We start from the raw sequence: 24077 nt of genomic DNA on the forward strand, positions 1-24077 counted from the left end.
ACCATGTCTATCCTATGTATCTCTACTCTAGTCTTTCCCAGTCCATGTGGCTACAATTTGTTTGTGGTAACCCTGATTGCAATAAACCATGCCAACCTCTTTAGACATCCAGTCATACCTAGACCCATCACAGCCAAGGATGAGCTAAGCAAAGAAGAGCATGCCAGGTGAACTCTCTGGAAAAGCAAAGTGTCCATACTTTTACAAAGATCACATCTTCATCAGTTCAACTAATTGTGGAAGTATAAATTTTATAGTATTGTTTATGTGTGTGTTCATATATTTTAATGATTTATGGCAGTGGTGTTGAAAATATTGATGAAGGAGCTTGATAATCATTCTGATGGATAATATGCACCATGGGTTTCTCAACAAATTATATAAAATTAACACATTTAAATCTAATTAGAACTATAAAGATATTTTTATTAAACTTTAAGAATAATGATAGATAATTACTGTGATGAATTCTGGCTTCATGTGAGGCAGCATACTATTAGAAATATTAAAATTATTAAATAATAAATCCTTTCTGCCCATAAATTTATTAGTTTTAGATACTGTATCTTTCTAGTCTTCTCTACCCATACCTTTCTTCATAAATGTATAGAATGTATCCTAGTTACTATTTTAGAACTGCTACCCAACAAATTCATGCTAGTACATTTAAATTTACTTTCCTAAATCATGTTGGCAAGAAAACAATGTTATTTCAATAAAACCCAAAATGTTACACAGATAGTCTGTTATTCATTTATGTGAGTATTTACAAAGCTGACTGAATTGGCATTTGGTATCATTTAAAGGCTAAAAAACAACTACTAAAATGTTTCATGCCTCATTTATCAATACAACCCTTTTTATCACTTATTCAGAATCACTACTGAATTTAAATTTATTTACTTACTGTTGAGACAGGGACTTCCTATGTAGATCAGGCTGGGCTTGAACTCACTGTTGGCTCAAGTTGACCTGGAATTTGTGGTGACCCAGTGGAGACCCTGCCTCAGCCACCCGAGTGTTGGGATTACAGGTGCTTGTCACAAAGCCAGGCCTGAATTTAAATTTAGCCTTTTGGTTAGGTGTCATTATACTCTCAGAAAAGACATCTTGGGTTTCAACTATTTTATAAGAAAATCAGTTTTTAGAGAAATATGTTTTATGATTCAATGTTGCCTATTTGTATGTAAACTTTGAATTTTCTTTACAGAAATCAACACATTAAATAAAAGTTTGACAGTGTACCAGAGAAATAAGGCATGCCTTGAAGAGGAAATGAAAACTCTCAGATTCTTGTCAGATGCAGCCATATTAAAATCTCAGCAGACTGAGGCATCCAAACAACAGAAAGTAAACTTGCAAGCCAGGTGCTATGATTTACAAAAAGAAGTACTAGGTAAAGAGATCTCTTTTTTGCTGTTATTACTAACTGACCATATATAATAAGGAAATGTTTAAAATTTTTCTAATAGTCACAAATCTTGTTTTAATTAATTTGTCTTGCAAATATACCTAATCGTAACTCTAATGATAACTGTGTGATCGATGATTGCTCCCTTCCCTCCAGTTTTGCTGATAATTAAGTGGATATAGTAAAGACATTTCAAGCATGTGGTAAGATTTAAGAAAAACAAAATGAAATTTACTTTGGTGTATTATTATCAGTGGATTGGTGGTTTGGGGTACAGCATATGCTCTTGTATGAGGTGAATCCAAATTTTTACTTGTAATATTCTATTTCTAAAACTTAACATTTAAAAATTATGAAGCAATGTGATGAGTTTTTAAAGGCTAGTGTTGAACATACAACTATTAATTATAGCATTCTTCATACTTCCTTATTATGGCAAGAAAAAAAACATGACATCAAGTCTACCCTTTCAGTACTTTTAAGTGTACTGTACTCAGTTCAGTAGTTTTAAAGGATATTTACACTTTATGCAACAGATCTATAGAACTTTTTTGTCTTGCAAAACTGAAATTTTATACCCACTAAACACTAATTTCCTCTCCCCTCCCACCTTTGTCAGCCACCTGTTTACTTTCTGTTTCTATGAATTTAACTTTTAGATTCCACATGTAAATGAGATTATGTAGTATTTGTTGTTCTGTCTCTGGCTTGTTTCATTTAGCACAGTGTCATTTAGGTTTGTCCATATTGTCACAAATGCTAGGATTTCCTTCTTTTTGTGGATGAATAGTATTTCAGTGTACATATAAAGACCGTATTTTCTTTATTCGTCAGTGGACATTTGGGTTGTTCCTACCTTTTCTCTATTACATATAATGCTCCAGTGAACATAGACATGCAGATGTCTCTTCAAGAGCTTGCCTTGAGTTCTTCTGGATATATACCTAGAGTTGGGATTGCCGGGTCATGTGAGCAACATCCATACTTTTTCTATATCATCAGGTATATAGTGCCCTTATCATTTTACATTTCCACCAAAAGTGTGCAAGAGTCTTAGTTTCTTTGCATCTTTGTCAACACTTGCTATTTTCTATTGGTCACTTAAATATCTTCCTTGGTAAATTATCTATTCAAATCCTTTGCCTATTTTAAAAATTCAGTTATTTGGGTTTTTGTTGTTGCTGTTGTTGAATTACTGAATTTCTTCACAAATTCTGGATATTAACATCTTATCAGAATGATTCTCCCATTCCATAGGTTACCTTCCAACTGTTGATTGTATCCTTGGTGTACAGAAGTTTGATGTATTCCCTTTTGTGTGTTTTTGCTTTTGTTGCCTATGCTTTTGTATTATATCCAAGCAAGCATTATCAATGACTTATTAGCATATTCTTATAGGTGGTAAGTTTTTTCTTTTTCCACTGTTCTTAATTTTTTTTCCCAGTACCAAGAATCAAACTCAGGACCTTGTGCTTGCCAGGAAGGCACAGCACCACTGAGCTTGGCCCTCCACTGTTCTTACTTTTAAATATATATTTGGTAGGCATTTATTCTTCCACTTGAACTTTAAGATATATTTTTTACCTATAATCCAAAGGCTCTGATAGATCTCTAGTAAAATTTTCTCTCTCTAATCTTTACATATTTCTGATGTATTCACAGACAGTTATTCTTCCACATAAACTTTAAGAAACCATTATTTAACTTTAATCCCAATAGAACTTCTAATTAGATTGCATTTTATTTATATGCTAAGTTTTGGAGAATTCACATTTTTGTAATATTAGGTCTTTTGTTATAGAAATATTCTCATTTAAGAATATGATATGTTATTTAATATGTTTTATGTTCTTTAATCAGATTTTACAGTTTTATTAAAATATGTTACTTTGATGCCCTTACTAAAGTTTAACAAGTTATCATTTTTTCAAGAAAATTAATAATTTATTTTATTTAAAAATTTTATTTCCTTTCCTCCTGCACCCTTTTCTTCAGTATATGCTTGGGGTGTATAATAATTGCACTCATATTGGGGAATTGGTACAAAGATTGCATCGTAATCATTTTAACTTTCCCTTCCCTGCTCAACACCCTCATCTCACCCCATCCCCAATTCCCTGTCCCATCATAACAAAGGCTACCTCTTTGCTTCCTATCATCTATCTTTTCTTTTGAACTTCAATTATTTGTATTTTGGGTTTCTCATAAGGGAAACCATGCAATATTTAACCTTCTGTGTCTAATTTATTTCACTTAGCATTATGGTCTGAAGGTGCATCTATTTTCCAACAAATGACTCAAGTCTATCCTTTCACACAACGGAGTTGTACTCCATTGTGTATAAATATATTTTCTTTATCTGTTCATCTGTTGATGGGCCTCTATCTCACTTATAAGATGTAGCTGTTATGAGTTGTGCTGCTATAAAAATGGGCATGCACGTATCGCTATAATATGATGTCTTAACTCTTTTGGGAAGATAAAAGAGGTATAGCTGCATCAAATGGAATTTCTGTTTTTAATTTTTGAGGGATATATTGATTTCCATGGCAGGTGTACTAGCTTACATTTCCACTAGCAATGTAAAAGGGTTCCTTTTCTCCCACATTCTCACCAACATTTGTTTTTATTTGATTTCTTTTTATTGTTATTTGTTTTTGATTCATTAATATTTATTTTTAAAAATGTTATTTTATTAATACATGTTTAGAGTACATGCATCTTACAATCATCCTGGGGAGTTTGTACATGTATATAATACAGCTTTTTTCTTTTTTTAATCCCCTTCTCTCCCCACTTTGTTCTTTGGTTCCCCTTTCCCTCTTTTCATTCTTGTTGATATTGTTAATCTTAGTTCATGTTTATGGTATACAATGTCCATGTCGTTGAGGTTATTAGGACCTTGTACCTGGCATGTCTTCACTCTATTTCCCCATCCCCTCCCCACCACCCCAAGCCTTTTGTACCCTTTTGTACACCTTCTCATCTGCAAGAGATCCATCCCCTTGCTCTTTCTATCCTTCCTTTATTTTTCTTTGTACTTTACCTTACTCAGATGAGACATACCATATGGTATTCAAATTTGTGTGTCTGATTCATTTCACTTAAATCATATTTTCCAGGTGCATCCATTTTCCTACAGATGCCTCAAATTTGTCCTTTATAGCTTAGATACAGTACTACATTTTCTCTATTCAATCATCTATTTTGGGGTATATATTCTGTTTCCAGAATTTAGCTTTATAAGTTGTACTCCTCTAAACAAAGTAGCCCTTCTTTCTGGAGTAAAATGGAATATGAATGTTGTTTTGATTTGTATTTCTCTTATGACCAGAGTTGTTAAACATTTTTTCATGTGCTTATTGGCCACTTGTACTTCTGCTTTGAGAAGTGTGTATTCATTTCAGTTGCCTATTTTTCATTGAGTCTTTTGATTTTGGGGGTCTAATATTTTTGAGTCCTTCATATATTCTAGATATTAGTCCTCTGTCCAAGAAATAGCTAGCAAAACTTTGTTCCCATTAGGAACACTGTTAGTTGTTTCTTTTGTTGTGCAGAAGATTTTTAATTTGATATAGCACTATTTGTTGATTCTTGATGTTATTTCTCATGCAATTTTGGTTCTATTTAGAAAGTCTTTGTCTATGCCTGTGTCTTCAAGAGTTTTATTTATTTTATCTTCCAGCATATTCAGTGTTTCTGTTTTAATATCTAGGACTTTGATACATTTTGGTTTTATTTTAATAAAGGGTGAGAGATATGGGCCTATTTTCAACCTTCTGCATGTGTATACTCACTTTTCCCAGCACCATTGTTATTTTCCCCCCAGTATATGATTTTGGCTCCTTTGTCAAAGATCAGATAGCTGAATGTGACTAAGGTTGTTTCTGCATCCTCTATTCTGTTCCATTGATCTGTATGTCTGTTTTGTGCTAGTACCATGCTGTTTTAATCAATTTAGTTTTGTAATATTACTTGAAATCTGGGATTGTGATGCTGCCTGCTTTGCTTTTGTTGACTAGAAGAGAATAATGAGTACCCTTGTCTCATTCATGGTTTTACAAAATCTCACTGAAAAAGAATTTTTGTGTTTAAATAGAAATTTTAATGAAAATTGGAAAATATGTAGAACTGAATGATAAAAAACACTACATCTCAAAACATGGCAGGAAGCTAAAGTGGTGCTTTTGAGGGAAAGGTGTAACCTTAGCTACTTACATAAGAAGAAAATAATAAATCCAAAGAACATAGAAGGAAAAAATATAAAAATAAGAGTAGCAGTGAATGAAATAAAAAATAAGAACATAATAAAGAAAATCAACAACAACAAAAAGAAATATTGATGTTTTTAAACAAGGGAAGTTTATTCATCAGAATAGAAAAAGACACAAATGAGCAATACAGAAAATAAAAGGGGGCAGTGACTATAGATGAAGTGTAAAAAAAAATACACTCAGATAGGATCTTCTGAATAACCTTATGTCAGAAACTGAAATCTTGGATAAAATGGGCTATAGGAAAAGTATCTTGGCCTGGGGATTTAGCTGAGTGGCACTGCGGCTGCCTCGCAAGCACAAGGTCCTGAGTTCAATCCCTGGTACTGCAAAAAAAAAAAAAAAAGTATCTTAGACTGACTGAAAAAATCAAAAGCTCTATGACTATTAAACAAATTGAAGCACAAAGAAAAGGCCACGTGATTTTATAAGCAAATTCTACCAAATGTTCAAAGAGCAGAAGATCCTAATTTTACACAATATCTTTGAAACAACCAGAAATTGAAGTAAATCTCTCAGCTCATTCTACAAGGCAAGAGTAACTCTTTTAACTCAAATCAGAAAAACCTATTACAAGAAAGGACTATAATAGGTTTATTTACATTATGAATATTGATATAAACACTTTTACAAAATATTAGTAATGGAAACCAGGAACATTTCTTTATGCTGAGTACATGATCAATTCTTATAAAAGTTTCTTTGAAATATGAAGTAAAATATAATTTTCTACTTGAGAATCCTTGCAAACACTCTACAAAGTAGAGACTGTTATTATATCAATTCTGTAAATAAGAAAACTAAGGCCAGAAGAAGTTAAATAACCTCTCCAAGATAATAAATATTGAAGCTAGGCTTTGTACCTAGGCAGCCCAATTCCAATGCTTATTCTCTTTTCTACTGTGTTATGTACCACATGCTTGTTGACATTTACTGAGCATGAACTATTTGCTATTTGATGTGCTAAGGGTTGACATACATTATCACATTTAATAACCCAGAGGGGTAAGTACCAATATTATCTTCCTGCTACTCGTGATGAAATTCAGCCTTATTCACATAACTTGCTTTAGGTTACAAAGGTAGAAAGCAATAAGGATAGAATGTGCTTTAACCATGGAAAAACTCAGATTAAAGGAATTAAATGTCTCATTTTGTTGGATATTTAGTCTGTAACTAAAGCCATATGTGCAGTGTTGAATATTCTTTCCCATGGATATTGGCAGTTTGGAATCTGGAAATCATTTATTTGAGGACATCTGAGGGAACTAGAAATGTGCAACGTTTATAAGAAAACGTGCTGCCAGGCTCAATGGGCAGACATGTAGAAAATAGAAAAAAATTTAGTCTGTGTTTTCCAACCATTCCAACCAGAACTATAAAGTTAAAGTTTTAGGGAAGCAATTTCAGAAAATAACTTTATCTTAATACAGTCTTTTAACAATATGGACCTACCTTATAGAAAAATGGGCCAAATGGAATCAGCCCGTGCCCCGGCAGCAATCCACTGGATGCCCCCCGCCCCCGCCCCACTCCTCTGTACAGCCAACTGGTTCCACACTACAAAGATGCAGAAGACACCAGACCACCAGACCACGGTACAGGGTCCCACTGCTCCTGGCCCAGAGGTAGGGGCTTCTGAGCCCCTGTCCCACTGCTCCTGGTCCAGAGGAAGGGGCTTCCTGGCCACCATCCCTCCCGCTGCTCCCAGCCCAGTGGAAGGGGCTTCCGGGCCACCATCCCTACCGCCGCTCCCGGCCCCTGTCCCACCTCTCCCAGCTCAGAGGAGGTGATCCTCATGGGAGAGAGCAGCACCCCCCCACCCCACCCCCCTAGTTGAAATGAGAAAACATGTAAATAAGTCTCAAAACCAGACTTCCAGATCACCTACAGCAACCCCAAAGGGAAATGAGATGGAACACTCTGATACTCAACCATGTGGACCCACTGAACTGGCAACAAAAGGGGATCTGGAAAAACTGAAATCAGAAATAATTTCTCAGATAACAGGAGAAATTGTGCCCCTAGTACAAGACATAATTAATAAATCTAGAGAGGAGTTGAGGAACATGATGGAATCCCAACATAGGAAACAAATGGAATCCATAAAACACATGCAAATAGATTTCCAGGACATGAAAAACTCCATTGAAAGTTTACAAAGCAGAATGAGCCAATGTGAGGACAGAATTTCAGATATAGAAGATAAGATTGCAATTAGTGACCAGGAAAAGAAAAATTGCTTCAAAATTATAAGGGAACATGAGAAATCAATCCAGCAGCTGCTAGGTGATGCAAAGAAGAATAACATAAGACTAATTGGAGTCAATGAAGAAAGAGGAGAGAGTGCACATGACATAAAAAAACTGTTCACAGAAGTAATGGCAGAAAACTTCCCAAGCAGGGGAAAAGAACTTGACATACAGATAAGTGAGGCATATAGGACTCCAAATAGCCTTGATCAAGAAAAATCTACACATAGGCATATAATTGTTAAGATTCCAGAAACTCAACAGAAGAACAAAGTTCTACAAGCAGTGAGAGAAAAGAAACAAATCACATACAAAGGAAAGCCCATCAGAATCACAGCAGACTTTTCAACACAAACCATCAAGGCAAGAAGAGCTTGGAGTGACATATTCCAAGCCCTGAAAGAAAACAGCCTCCAACCCAGATTGATGTACCCTGCAAAACTATCTTTCAAAATGCATGGAGAAATAAGATACTTTCATGACAAAGAGCACCTTAGGAACTTCGTGAATACCAAACCAGCACTCCCAAGAATTTTAGACAATATCCTAGGAACAGATATTGAGGCTCACAACCCCAGGAAGCAAAGCAGAATGAACCCATCTGGCATGATAAGAAATTAAATGTAAAGGGGGAGAACCCAACAAAAAGGAAAAGTCATGCCAATGACAAGTCAATATGTTTCAGTTATAACCATCAATGTTAATGGTCTCAATTCACCAATCAAAAGAAATAGACTGGCAGAATGGGTCAAGAAGCAAAATCCAACAATATGCTGCATACAAGAAATACACTTAATTCAAAATGAAACTCATAGACTGAAAGTTAAAGGGTGGAAAACAATACTCTATGTGATAGGAACCCGAAAAAAAGCAGGAGTAGCTATCCTCTTTGCAGACCAAGTAGATTTCAAATCAACACTGATTAAGAGAGATGAAGAAGGACATTACATCCATGTAAGGGGAACAATCCAAGAGGAAGAGATGACAATCATAAATATTTATGCACCAAACACTAGTGCACCCAACTATATAAAACAAATACTAACAGACATGAAAAGTCATATATGCACTAATACAATTGTAGTGGGGGACCTCAACACCCCACTGTCACAAATAGATAGATCAACTAGACAAAAAATAAGTAATGAAATACTAGAACTCAATCAAACTCTTGAACAAATGACCTTAACAGATGTTTACAGAGCTTCCACTCCACAAAATCAGAAGCTGATTTACTGAGCTTCCACTGAGCTTACTGAGTTTACTTCCATTGAGTTAACTGAGCTTCCACTCCATAAAATCAGAATACACATTCTTCTCAGCTGCAAATGGGTCATTCTCCAAAATAGACCACATACTCACACATAGAACATGTTTAAGTAAGTGCAAAGGAACTGAAGTTATCCCTTGTATATTATCAGACCATAGTGTGATGAAATTGGAGATCCATAGGAAAAGAAACTAGAAAAATTTCATAAACACATGGAAATTGAACAACACACTTCTGAATAACCAGAGGGTCACAGAGGAAATTAAAGAAGAAATCAGACAGTTCCTTCAATTAAATCATAATGACAATACAACATATCAGAATCTATGGGACACAATGAAAGCAGTCTTATGAGGGAAATTCATAGCAGTGAATACGCATATTAGGAAAACAGAACAAGCTCAACTAAACAACCTGATGCTGAACCTCAAGCTTCTAGAAAAAGAAGAGCAGGACAACCCCAGAGCTCATACAAGGGAGGAAATTATAAAGATCAGAGGAGAAATCAATTCAATGGAGACTAAGAGAACGATACAAAAAATCAGTGAAGCCAAGGGTTGGTTCTTCGAAAGAATCAACAAAATTGACAAACCTTTAGCTAACCTTGTCAGAAAAAAGGAAAGAAAAGGCCCAAATCCATGCAATTAGGAATGAAAAGGGTGAAATGACAACAGACCCAGCAGAAATCCAGAGGATCATCAATACCTACTTCCAGAACCTATACGCCAATAAGATGGACAACACAGAAGAAACGGACAGATTCCTAGATACATATGAATTACCAAAGTTGAACGAAGAAGACCTAAAAATTCTGAACAACCCAATATCAACCAATGAAATTGAAAATGTAATTAAAAACTTATCAACTAAGAAAAGCCTGGTCCCTGATGACTTCACTGCTGAATTCTACAAGACATTTAGAGAGGAACTGCTGCCACTACTGTTTAAACTCTTCAATGAAATTGAAAGGGAACCAATACTCCCAAAATCATTCCTGGAAGCAAGCATCACCTTGATCCCCAAAGCAGAGAAAGACCCAATCAAAAAGGAGAACTATAGGCCAGTCTCACTAAGGAACATAGATGCAAAAATCCTTAGTAAGATACTGGCAAATAGAATGCAGAAGATCATCAAGAAGATCATACACCCTGATCAAGTGGGATGCATCCCAGGGATACAGGGATGGTGCAACATATGCAAATCAATCAATGTAATACACTATATCAATAGAGCCAAGGACAAAAACCATATGATTATCTCCATAGATGCAGAAAAAGCATTTGACAAAATCCAACATGGATTCAGGACAAAAAATCCTACAAAAAATTGGAATAGATGGTCTCTACCTCGAACTGATAAAAGCCATCTATGAAAAACCAACAGCCAACATCATACTAAATGGTCAAAAACTGAAATCCTTCACACTAAAACCGGGAACAAGACAAGGATGTCCACTATCATCACTCTTGTTCAATATAGTTCTGGAAACATTAGCCACAGCAATTAGACAAGAGAAAGAAAGAAAAGGAATAAAGATAGGAAATGAAGAAGTCAAATTGTCATTATTTGCAGATGACATGATACTATATAGAAGACCCCAAGAACTCCATTAAAAGTCTTCTAGACTTAATAACCAAATTCAATCAAGTAGCTGGTTACAAGATCAACACACAAAAATCAATAGCTTTCCTCTACAGCAATGACAGACTCACTGAGAGAGAAATAGGGCAAATGATTCCTTTCACAATAGCATCCAAAAAACTGAAATACCTAGGAATCATCCTAACGAAAGAAATCAAAGACCTCTGAAAACTATGGCACTCTGAAAAGGGAGATTGAAGATGATATCAGAAAATGGACTGACATCCCCTGCTCCTGGGTAGGAAGGATTAATACAGTGAAAATGGCCATACTTCCAAAATTGCTATGTAGATTTAATGCAATTACAATTGAGATCCCAGCAGCATACTTCATGGACTTTGAGAAAACAATCCAAAAATTCATTTGGAACAAGAAGAGACCCAGAATAGCAAAAGCAATTCTAGGTAACAGAGACATAGCAGGGGGTATCACAATCCCCAACCTGCAACTCTACTACAAAGCTACTGTGATAAAAACAGCATGGTACTGGCAAAGAAACAGACCTGAGGACCAGTGGAACAGATTAGAAGATGCAGAAACAACTCCAGACACACTCAGCCATCTCATCTTCGATAAAGAAACCAAACACCCTCACTGGAGGAAAGATAGCCTCTTTAATAAATGGTGCTGGAAAAATTGGCTTTCAACTTGCCAAAGATTAAAACTAGACCTATATCTCTCTCCATGCACTAAACTAAAATCAAAATGGATTAAAGATCTAAATATTCAAGTAGAAACTCTGAACCAGTTGGAACAGAGGTTAGGTAGAACCCTTGAAGACATCGGTGTAGGAAAAGATTTTATGAACAAACCTCAGTTTGCCCGTGAACTAGCACAAACAATCAACAAGTGAGATCTCTTCTTATTAAAAGGCTTCTGCATAGAAAGAGAAACCACCAGCAGTGTGAAAAGACAACCCACTATGTGGGAAAAAATCTTCACCTTCTCTTCCTCAGACAAAGGTCTACTATCTCAAATCTATAAAGAACTTAAAAAGATCAGATCTCCCAAATTTAAAGACCCAATCTGAAAATGGGCATGTGAAATGAACAGACATTTCCCAGACAAAGAAGTAGAAATAGCAAATAAATACATGAAAAAATGTTCAACATCATTGGTCATTTGAGAGATGCAAATGAAAACAATGCTGAGATTCCACCTCACTCCAGAAAGAATGGCTGCTATCATGAAATCAACCAATAACAAATGCTGGTGGGGCTGTGGGGAAAGACGAACCCTTCTCCACTGCTGGTGGGAGTGTAGACTGGTGCAACCACTGTGGAAATCAGCATGGAGATACCTCAAAGAACTAGGACTGGAAGTCCCATTTGGCTCCACTATTCCACTGCTGGGGATCTTCCCCAAAGAATTAAAAGAATCATACCACAGTGATATATGTGTGCCCATGTTCATAGCAGCACTGTTTGTGATAGCTAAAACTTGGAAACAACACAAATGCCCATCAACTGGAGACTGGATAAAGAAAATGTGGTTTTTTAATAAAATGGAGTACTACTCAGCCATAAAAAATGTGAAATTAGAGACATTTATAGCTAAAGGGATGCACATTGAGGTGATACTCTTAAATAAATAGGACACACGTGTATAAATACCGAATAGTTTCTCTGGTGTGAGAAACTGAAAGTGTAATGACGGACTAAAATGTATAATAGATAATGTGAAATAGGAAGAAAAGGGGCAAAGGGGAAGGAAGTGGGAGGGCTAGGGGAAAGGATAGAAGGGAGTGGGATTAATATGAGAAAATGGAAAAATAGGAACACAATCTTTGTAAATAGGGAGGAATGGAGGGGTTGAAGGGAGGGCTGGGCAATGGTGAAAAATAAGAACCAAGAGAGACTATGTAAAGGTGCAAATTTCCAATGATGACTATCATTATATTGTATACCTAAAATGTACCAATGATTAGAATGAATAATTGATAATGCAAAATAGGAAGAAAAAGTTCAAAGGGGTAGGAGTGGTGGGAGGGGCAGGGAAAAGGAAAGAAGGGAAAGGAAAAATGATGAGAAATGGCAAAAATGGAAATAAATTCTTTGTAAATAGGGCAGGGTGGAGGGGTTGAAGGGAGGGCTAGGAATGGGGAAAAAATAAGAACCAAGATGCATCATGTAAAGGTACAATTTCCAATGAGAAATGTAATTGTGTTGTATACCTACAATGTACAAATAAAAGAATTTAACAAAAAAAAAAAAGAAAGAAAGAAAAATGGGCCAAATCTGAATGGCCAACTTCCAGGTATATTCAGAATGCATTTCCAGGGTTGGTGGGAAGTTAGACTAGATGGCTCAGAATTCTAAGATTCAAAAGCTTTAAATACTTTACTAGTGGATGTATTATAAGAAATGAACAAATTAATTCATAACTGTGAAAACATGCATGTTGTATTCAAATGGATTTCTTATGCCTGTGATCTGAAATAAATCAACATAGTATATGGAGTTTTGATTTTATGATCTAGAAAAAGCAAAAATGTGGCAAGCTGTGCTTAAGAGTTATTCTTGAAAAAAAAAAAAAGAGTTACTCCAGTTCTTTAGAAAATTGAAAGTCCCCTCTCATATTCTGGACTTTCCTCCTGACCTGGAATTTACTACACAAGGAGTTGGTATTGCTGAAAATATAAATAGTTGTGAAAATTTTTAATGTATGAATAATAGATCCTCATAGTTGTTTTGGAGTTTAGCTTTGACCTTTCTTCTCTTAAAGTAAAACACTATCAAAATTAAATATTGTGAATATTTATAAGATGAAATAAAAATAAAACTACTAAGGTTAATTTTCACATATTGGATTAACAAAACTGAAAAGTGTGATAGCAAATTGGATTGGTGAGATATTCATATATTGCTATGGAGACTGTAAATTGGTATAGCTACTATAGATAGTGGTTTGTCAATATCTGTCTGAAATACAAATGCACCCCCCTTTTGACCTTACAGTTTTATTTCTGGGCATTAACATATAGTTATGCCTCGTAATAAGTCAAATAATGGATGTACAAAGTCATACACTGAAGCACAGTAAGCAAAAGATAGCAAGCAACCTAAAAGATCATAGTAGGTGACTGATTGGATTAATTGCACATTCAGTCAGTAGAATGCATGTACCCATAAAGATAATGAGCAACTTCCTTGTGTATCAATGTGGAGAGACCTCCAAATTATATTATCAATTAAGAAAAGCAGGGCATATACTATTACATATGTTCCATGGTATAATTTGTGTTAAGAGGACATAAAATATAAGTATTAATATTTACTTTATGTAATTTTTTTATATTTTTGGATATATATGGATGAGTACATATATACATATATACGTATATATATATGTATATGTATATATGTATATATGAAACTAACAGCAGTGTTTAGCTATTTTGAGGCAATAGGAAATATTTCCCTATGGAAGATAATAGGAATTAAGTTGATGATAGGTAAGTGGGATGAGACTTTTTTTTTTTAAGTGGGCTTTTTACATTAATTTGAAATTTACAGAAAAAATGAAAAGATAATATAGAGTTCTGATGCCACTCTCCATAAAAACACACAGTTTCCCTCATTGCTAACATATTTTATTAGTATAGTATCTTTGTTACATCTAATGAACCAAGATCGACAAATTATTATTAACTAAGCCCATGGTGTTTTTGCATTTTCTTAGTTTCTCCTAATGTGCTTTTTTCTGTTTCCAGATCCTCTCCATTATACCAAATTGCATTTAGTTGTCATGTCTTCGTGGCCTCCTATTGACTATGACAGTTTCTCAAATTTTTCTTTGTTTTTGATGTTCTTGGTATATTGTAGGATATTACAATTATTAATTCTATTAGAATTATCTGTTTTCTGATGATGAAACTGGAGTTACAAGTTTTGGGGAGGAAAAGCATAGAGGTAGAGTACCATTTTCATTATATCTCATGAAGAGTGAAATACTACCCACATGATTTGCGACTATTGACCTTCATCATCCAACTACGTAGTACTTGTCTGATTTCTCCACAGTAAAGTTATTCCTTTCGTCTTTTTCATACTGTCTTCTTTGGAAGTCTTTATGTGGATCCCAGACTTGAGAGAGAAGTTCTGCTCCTTCTCCTTTAGGGAGAAAAATTATAATATATAATTTATTTGGAATTCATCTGTATGGGAAAGTCACTCCTCATTTATTATTTATATGAGAATAGACTTATGGATATTTATTTTACACTCCAGTTATAATCCAATACTACTTTTTTTCTTTTGCATACAGGGATCAGACCCATGACTTCACATAAACTAGGCAAGCATTCTACCTCTGAGCTACATCTCCAGCCCCTTTAAAATTTTATTTTGAGGTAGGGTCTCAATAAATTCACTAGACTGGCCTTGAAATAATAATTCTACTGCCTCAACCTCCCAAGTAGTTCATGTACCATTGTACCTTGTCTATTTCATTAATGTTTTTGCTCAAATTTTCTAGATTTGGCCCTTCAAAGTTCTTTCAGTTGGCACCTGTGTCCTGCCTCCCTTTAATATTCCTATCAGTCTGGAGTGTTGTTATTCTGGCACTACAAGCAAAGCTCACCTGGTACATTTTCCACCCTAGTCCTGGAACCAGCCACTCTCCAAAGAACTCTGATTCCACTTATTAGAAAATGGTATTCCAAACCAAGAGCTACCTACCAGGTGGACTTATTAATACTGGGTTATTATTTCTTTTTGCACACTCAGCTAACAATCCTTTTCTAAATTGGCCATTCATGTTTTGTATTGTTTTGTGTATCTTAGCTTGCTCTTTATTGGTGTCTTCTATAAGCTCCCTCACTGTTTTGTTTACCACCTCCATTATCAGATTAGTTATATTTTCTGTGATCCTTCTGAGCACATCACTGGTCTATTTTTTTAATCTTCTCTGTTATCCTTTCAAACAATTGGTGTGTGGCTTTTGCTTTCCTCCTCCTCGGTGCCCATAGATTGGCTTTATAGTACCTCCACTGATAATAGAAACAAACTGAACAGTAGTGACTTAAAGTAATTATCTAAAGATTAATAAAGCTTAGTGGTCATACTATTAAAAGAGGGCTGGGAATGGGGCAATGTAAAAAGAAAAATTTGAAAACTTAAACAATGGGAGATGAGAATGAAGAGAGAAAAGTGAGTAAAGGATCCTATTGTGTAGTAGAAGATATTTATAGAATTAAAGGTAACAGAAAAAAACAACAGGAAGTAGAAGATAAAAGTAAAAAGAGAGGAAAAAGAAATAGTGCGGAGAATAAAACCAGAAAAAATTAAAAGTAGAAAAGGAGCAGAGATAAAAGAGAAAAATAAGAAAAAGCAGAAAGAAAATGAGTCTTGTATTTTTGAATTATTTCCTTCTAGGGTCCCCAGATTTGGAATCCCCAGGCTGTGGCAATGTCCAGCCTGAGACATGTCCTTGGTCATACTGGCGGATAGGGAAGGCACTCAGTCACACCTCAGATCTGGATGTAGGTAGCAGGGTAAGAGTTCAAGTACTTAATGCTAGCAGTCACTTTCAGACTCAACTTTTTCTGAGTGCCACTCAAACCCAGCCTGGTTTCTCACCATTGGGGGAAAATTTCTCAGGGGTTCTTTTTCTAGCCCATTGACTGTCCACAGCTGTCTCCCATGGTTGTCTCTCCCCCAGTCACTGTAGGAGGATTTTACTGGGATCCCTAAAAGGAAGTTGTTTTTCAGTTGTTCTGAGTCCCAGATTTAAATAATCAACCCCTTCCTTAAGTAGCACCTGATCAAACACTCCTGGAGATATGGCGGGTTCCTGTGCTTGAATCCCTCGCCAGCTGTGCCTGAAAGGAGTCCCCCGCTTTGGAACGAAACCCATGCTGTTTTTGCAGTTCACAAAGACTGTAGACTCTGCTACCCTTTTTTTTCTTGGATCTCCCAATCCTGGGCACTTACCTTGCTTGTGGAGAGACTGGTTCTCCTCCCTGCAACTTGTGAGAGCCAGGGAGAGTCCTTGGTTTTTTGTGTTAGTAACTCTTCAATGTATCTGTAGCTTCTAATTTTTGCTCTCAGTTCCTTCCTGATTTCCAGTGATTTGCTTCTCTTTTTCTCTTCAAGTTGTTATTTTCCAGTGTCTGAATTGTGGATCTTGGAGAGCCTGCCTTTTGGTACTAGATAACTACTCTGTCATTTTTTTTCCCCAAAATTCTACATTTTCAATTATTACATAGATTTTAATGGTAAAGTTGCCCTTCATATCACCATGTAAATTATTGTTACTATATTTTATAACCCACAGAATGTTTGTGATCAAGAAATCTCCTTCAGAATTTGTATATAGGAAATAATTCAGAAGAAGAAAATTATGTTCGAAGATCATATTTATATTAGTGAAAGATTAGAACTACAGTAATGTATGGCTAACACTAATGAAATGCTAAGAAATTATCACATATTCAGACTTCAAAAATGTCAGTATGAACATTGGAAATCAACCCAGGAACATTGTTCATGATTATGTTACATAGTATAAAAATTCACAAAATTGTATAATTGCAGGTTGGTTCAAATAGATATATTTGTGAATAGAAGCCACAAAGGAATATGGAGATATGAAAATAAATTTTAGGATGATAAAAATAGGAGTGATATTCCTCTTTTAAAAAATTTCTTTCTGATGTTGTTAAACACAAAATAAACTTTATTTAAAAATTTAATAATCCTGCACATCTTTTAAGGTTTAGCTCATATTCTGCCTCCTACAGTTAATACTTCCTCCAAACAATGTAGCACTAATTAACCACCATTTTTATACTCATTAAGGCCTCACCTTCATTGAGTATAGCATACTCAATGAAGTACAGGTGGAGGTTCTGGTCTATTTAGTCTTCATGTAGATGTTGTACAGTTAGAGATGTAACACATACTCTTCTAAAGGGCAGTATAATTGTAAAGAGCCATATAATTTCAAGACTAAATTAGAGCTTCATTTTTGCTGCTGGTATTGAATAGATTCACTTTATAGGTAACACTCACATTACAGTAACAAAAAAATTTAAGGCTGTTATGTTTCTCTTGGTTGAAACCACATAAATTTGTTAAGTCTGAATTATTAGAGTCATTCTCAACTAGCAATGACAAATACTACTTCTTACATACTTATTATTAAGTATTCAGTTGTTTATTTTTAATCAATAATAATTTTATTTATTCCCATGTTAGTGTCTCAGTATGGGAATTGTCAAAACATTTAGAAAAACATTCATAAATATACCTCTTGCATTATCCACAGATATCTTTCTGGTGAGTTGATTAAATTGCACCAAAATACCATTTCTTCCCCATTCATTTTGCAGATATGTTTCCAGTGATTCAAGAAGGTGCTATGCTTTGGATTTAAAATGTCTCACAAAGGCCCATGTATTAAAGTCTTGGTCGCCAGCCCCAAGTGCTATTGGGAAGTGGTAGATCTTTTAAGAGATGGGGTCTAGGGCTGGGGATTTAGCTCAGTGGTTCCCCCGCCTGCCTTGCAAGCGCAAGGTCCTGAGTTCGATCCCGAGTACCAAAAAAAAAAAGAGAGAGAGAGAGAGGGATGGGGCCTAGTTGGAGGCAGTTGGGACACTGGGAGCCCTTGGAGGGGATATTGGGACCATAGCCCCTTCCTGTCTCTCCCTTTGCTTCTGAGCTGCCATGAAGTACACAAATTTCCTCTGCCATGTGCTCCTGCCATGATTCACTCGGCCACCAGAGGCCCAAAGTAAGATGGTCAAATGACCATGAGTTTAAACCTCTGAAACTGTGAGCCAAAACAAACCATTCCTCCTTTCAAATTGATTATCTTAGATATTTTATCACAGTAATTGAAAGCTAATCCAAAAAGTTATAGAACTACAAGTTCAGGAAAGATACCAAAGTTTCTATTTCATTTCTCCAATAATTTATATGGGGAGAAGATACTCACTGAAAAGTTGGTACATATATTTCTCCCCTCTAGTATCCATGAGGGACTTTTCCAAATGTTCCCACCTCCAGTGTTCCAACCCTGTCCCTTTGCTCCCCTCTTCTCACTTACTCATTTTCTATTTGTCATAATCTGATTTCATCTCTCACTGCTGTCTGTTAACATGTTCAGTATCCTTTTACCACAACTCATATGATGCCATCTGTTGGCCCTGTGCTGTGTTCTTAGATATTCTCTCTCTCTCTCTCTCTCTCTCTCTCTCTCTCTCTCTCTCTTCTTCCTTCTTTCTGCAAATATTTATTGGGTATCTACCTTATGTCAGCCAGTAGGCCTTGTCTTTCCTTTGACTTCTGATGTGCTAGTGGTTTCCAACTCTTCATGAGCTTTCATAGGGCTTCTTACCTCCTAGCTCACACCAGTTCCATGCCCAGGTATTCTTAACCTACAATTTTTTGACACAGTATTTTGTCCTCAGTACTAAGAATATTTTGTAAATTTTCTAGTCCTAGTGATGTGGCCATTCAAATCATTTTGTTTTTATTTCTCTATCATGTTATGACATTTGTCTCATAATTTTTCATGAACTTTAATCATATTTTAACCTACTTTTAATGCATACCTAATTTTTCTGTTACTAATTGAGTAAGATCTATAACATTTTCTATTACTCTTAATGTCATCATCTATAGCTTTTTCATCCTATTAATCCAGAAATCATGTCACCTTTTTGAGAAGAGGAAAAACTAATACATTGCAGTAAGTATCTTTTCCCCATATAAATTATCGCATTACTCTAATGAGCGTAGCATTTTAGATTTTCTTTGAGTAAATCAAAGAAAGGGCAGACTGATACAGTCATCTCTTTTTCACATCTTTTTTTTCATTCTTATATTATTTTATTCATTTTAGGCCACTTTTTAAAAACACTTTAATTATTTTAAAGATTTGTTTCAGAAGTGTTTTCAGCTTTCAAAATGTATGTCCTCTACCACCTGCCTCCCAAGCACAAGGTCCCGAGTTTGATATCTGGTACCAAAAATATATATATCCTGACTCTTCATTAAATTTAAAGGAAAAAATTCCCAATGAAGTATGTCTTCATATTGTATACCTAAAATGTACCAATAAACTTAATTTAAAAATTTACCTCTAGATACGTGTATGTATTTTTTTCATTAAGTTTATTGGTACATTTTAGGTATAAAATATAGTTACATTCATCATTGGGATCTTGGTTCTTATTTTTTCCCCATTCCCCTGCCCTCCCTTCACCCCCTCCACCCTTCCCTATTTACAAAGACTTTGTTTCTATTTTTTCCTTTTCTCATATTTTTTCATTTCCCTTTTTTCCTTTCTCCTACCTTGCCCACTTCCCCTACTCCTTTAGGCCTTTTCTTCCTATTTCACAATATCAATTATACATTTTGATCCTTATTTACACTTTTACTTTTTCACACCAGAGAAACTATTTGGTATTTACATGTGTGTCCTATTTATTTCACTTAAGAGTATGGCCTCAATGTTCATCCACTTAGCTGTAAATGTCTCTAGTTTCTTGTTCTTTATGGCTGAGTAGTACTCCATTCTATAAAAAAAACCAAACCAAAAAACACATCTTCTTTATCCAGTCTCCAGTTGATGGGCAATTGGGCTGTTTCCAAGTTTTAACTATTACAGACTGTGCCACTATAAACATGGTGAGCATATATCATTGAGGTATGATTCTTTTAATTCTTTTGGGAAGATACTCAGCAGAGGAATAGCTGGGTCAAATGGGACTTCTAATCCTAGTTGTTTGAGGTATCTCCATATTGATTTCCACAGGGGTTGCACCAGACTGCACTCGCATCAACAATGGAGAAGGGTTCCTTTCTCCCCACAACCATACCAGCATGTGTTATTGATTGATTTCTTGATAGCAGCCATTCTTTCTGGGTTGAGGTGGAATTTCAGTGTTGTTTTCATTTGCATCTCTTGACTGACCAGTGACGTTGAACATTTTTTCATATGTTTATTTCTCCTTTTACTTCTTTGTCTGAGATGTCTGTTTATTTCAGATGCCCATTTTTGAATTGGGTCTTTATTTTGGGGGGCAGTCCTGATCTTTTTGAGTTCTTTATATATTCCAGATAGTAGACCTTTGCTGAGGAACAGCTGGTAATTTTTTCCCACATTGTAGGTTGTCTCTTAGCTCTGTTGGTGGTTTCTCTTGCAGTGCAGAAGCTTTTTAATAAGATGAGATCCCAGTTGTTGATTCTTTGTGCTAGTTCCGATGCTACTGAGGATTTGTTCATAAAGCTTTTTCCTATGCTAATGTCTTCGAGAGTTCTACCTAACTTATCTTCCAGCAAGGTTAGTGTTTCTGTTTTAAAATTTAGATCGTTAATCCACTTTGATTTTAGTTTAGTGCATGGTGAAAGATAGGGGTCTAGTTTTACTTCTTGGCAAGTTGAAATCCAGTTTTTCAACACTATTTATTTATTTATTTATTTATTTTGGGACCAGGGATTGAACTCAGTACCTTGCGCTTGTGAGGCAGGCAGTGGAACCACTGAGCTAAATCCCCGGCCCACAAACACCATTTATTAAAGAGGCTATCTTTCCTCCAGTGAGGGTGGTTGGCTCCTTTGTCAAAGATGAGGTGGCTGAGTATGTCTGGAGTTGTTTCTGCATCTTCTAATCTATTCCACTGATCCTCAGGTCTGTTTCTTTGGCAGTACCATGATATTTTTATCACAATGGCTTTGTAGTATAGTTGGAGGTTGGGGATTGTGATACCCCCTGCCATGTCTCTGTTGCCTAGAATTGCTTTTGCTATTCTAGGTCTCTTGTTCCAAATTAATTTTTGGATTGTTTTCTCTAGTTATGTGAAATATATTGTTGGGATTCCAATTGGGATTGGATTGAATCTGTATAGCAGTTTTGGAAGTATGGCCGTTTTCACTATATTGATTCTTCCTACTCAGGAACAAGGGATGTCTTTCCATTTTCTTATATCCTCTTCGATCTCTTTTTTCAGTGTTATAGTTCTCAATGTACAGGTCTTTTGCCTCCTTCGTTAGACTGATTCCTGGATGTTTCAGTTTTTTGGATGCAATTGTGAAAGGGGTTGTTTCCCTAATTTCTCTCTCAGTGAGTCTATTATTTGTGTACAAGAAGGCTACAGATTTTTGAGTGTTTACTTTGTATCCAGTTACTCTACTGAATCTGTCAATTAAGTCTAGAAGTCTTTTGGTGAAGTTTTTTGGGTCTTCTATGTAGAGTATCATATCATCAGCAAATAATGAGTTTAACTTCTTCCTTTCCTATCTTTATTCCTTTTATTTCTTTCTCTTGTCTAATTGCTGTGGGTAATGTTTCCAGAACTATACTGAACAGGAGTGGTGATAGTGAGCACCCTTGTCTTGGTCCTGATTTTAGCGTGAAGGTTTTCAGTTTTTGACCATTTAGTATGATGTTGGCTGTTGGTTTTTCATAGATAGCCTTAATCAGTTTGAGATAAAGACCTTCTATTCCAGTTTTCTGTAGGGTTTTTTTTTTATCATGAATGGATGTTGGTTTTTGTCGAATGCTTTTTCTGCATCTATTGAGATGATCATATGCTTTTTGTCCTTGGCTCTGTTAATATAGTGTATTACATTTATTGATTTACATATGTTGAACCATCCTTGCATCCCTGAGATAAATCTGACTTGGTCAGGGTGTATGATCTTCTTGATGACCCTCTGTATTCTGTTTGCCAGTTATCTTGTTGAGGATTTTTGCATCTATGGTCATTAGGGAGATTGGCCTGTAGTTCTCTTTTTGGGTTGGGTCTTTCCCTAGTTTTGGAATCAAAGTAACACTTACTTCCAGGAATGAATTTGGAAGTATTGCTTCCCTTTCAATTTCATTGAAAAGTTTAAAGAGTTGTGGCAATAGTTCTTCTCTAAATGTCTCATAGAATTCAGCAATGAAGCCATGAGGACCTGGGCTTTTCTTTGTTGGTAAATTTTTTGTTACATTTTCAATTTCACTCATTATAATTGGGGTGTTAAGAATTTTTATATCTTCTTCGTTCAACTTTGGTAATTCGTATGTATCTCGAAATCTGTCCATTTCTTCTGTGTCTTCCATTTTATTAGAGTACAGATTTTCAAAGTAGGTATTGATGATCCTGTGGATTTCTGCTGGATCTGTTGTGACTTCACCTTTTTCATTTCTAATTGCATGGATTTGAGCCTTTTCTTTCCTTTTTTTGATAAGGTTGACTAAGGGTTTATCGATTTTATTTATTCTTTCAAAAAACCAACTCTTTGATTCGTTGATTTTTGGTATCATTCTCTTAGTCTCCATTGCATTGATTTCTGCTCTGATCTTTATAATTTCCTCCCTCACATCTTTTTAAGAAACAAAGTTTGTTTAAAGAATACAATAGAAAATTTTAAAATTTACTTAAAGATAAACTTTATAAATAGGTTATAATTAATATTATTAAATCTAATTCTAAGCATTTGTGTATTTATATTTCTCCCTAAAACCATTTTACCAGCTTCTCTGGTTGGTTGTAGAACCAACTTTGACTGTTACATATTATAATAAACTTCCCTTCTAGCATTAATTCATTTGAATTTCTATGTAGCGACTTGTTATTCAGACTCTCAGTTGTTCCTTATTTTAAGATTCTCGGGCTGGGGATTTAGCTCAGTGGTTTCACTGCCTGCTGTGCAAGCGAAAGGACCCCAGTTTGATCCCCGGGACCAAAAAAAAAAAAAAAAAAGATTCTTTTTCTTTTCTTTGCAGTACTGGGAATTGAACTCAGGACCTTGTGCTTGCAAAGCAGGTGCGGACCCACTGAGCTAAATCCCCGGCCCAAGATTCTCTTTGTTAACAAATTAGTTAATGTGTTACAATCTTTTCTGACCATCATGAAACATATTTCTTTATATCTTGAATTGAATAGTTATCATCATTTTGTTTTTTATATACATTTTTAAATATTCTGGTATTTTATATATCCACATCTTTTACTTTTAGAAATCTCTTAGAATTAACTTTATCTTTCCATTTTAACTGTCCAGCCCTCCCCTATCCCATATTTCCCACCAATGTGTTGTTAATTAAAGCATTCTAGGCCAAGAATCAGATGGTGACCCTCCCCCACATTAGTCAGGTGACCCTGGCATGCCATCTGTCCTCAGTGTGTGTCCATGCTCAGGTAACAGGTGAGTCAGATTAAGACCTCAAAACCCTTTTCTAGCTCTGATGCCATTTTCTTGTTTCCAGAGTTAAATAAATAATCATTTTAACAT

General features: G+C 35.4%; 1 protein-coding gene across 1 annotated transcript in view; it reads left to right on the forward strand.

Annotated features, from left to right (window-relative positions):
• Lekr1 (leucine, glutamate and lysine rich 1) overlaps positions 1-24077 on the forward strand; it is a 218895-nt gene that overhangs the window by 84621 nt on the left and 110197 nt on the right. The window contains 1 exon segment of the mRNA XM_087186421.1: positions 1211-1396. Coding sequence (XP_087042547.1) covers positions 1211-1396 — 186 coding nt within the window.

The sequence above is a fragment of the Heterocephalus glaber genome, unplaced genomic scaffold (assembly GCF_053883595.1).
Source record: "Heterocephalus glaber isolate CG9 unplaced genomic scaffold, H.glaber_assembly_v1.0 deba00001504, whole genome shotgun sequence".
Classification (NCBI taxonomy): domain Eukaryota; kingdom Metazoa; phylum Chordata; class Mammalia; order Rodentia; family Bathyergidae; genus Heterocephalus; species Heterocephalus glaber.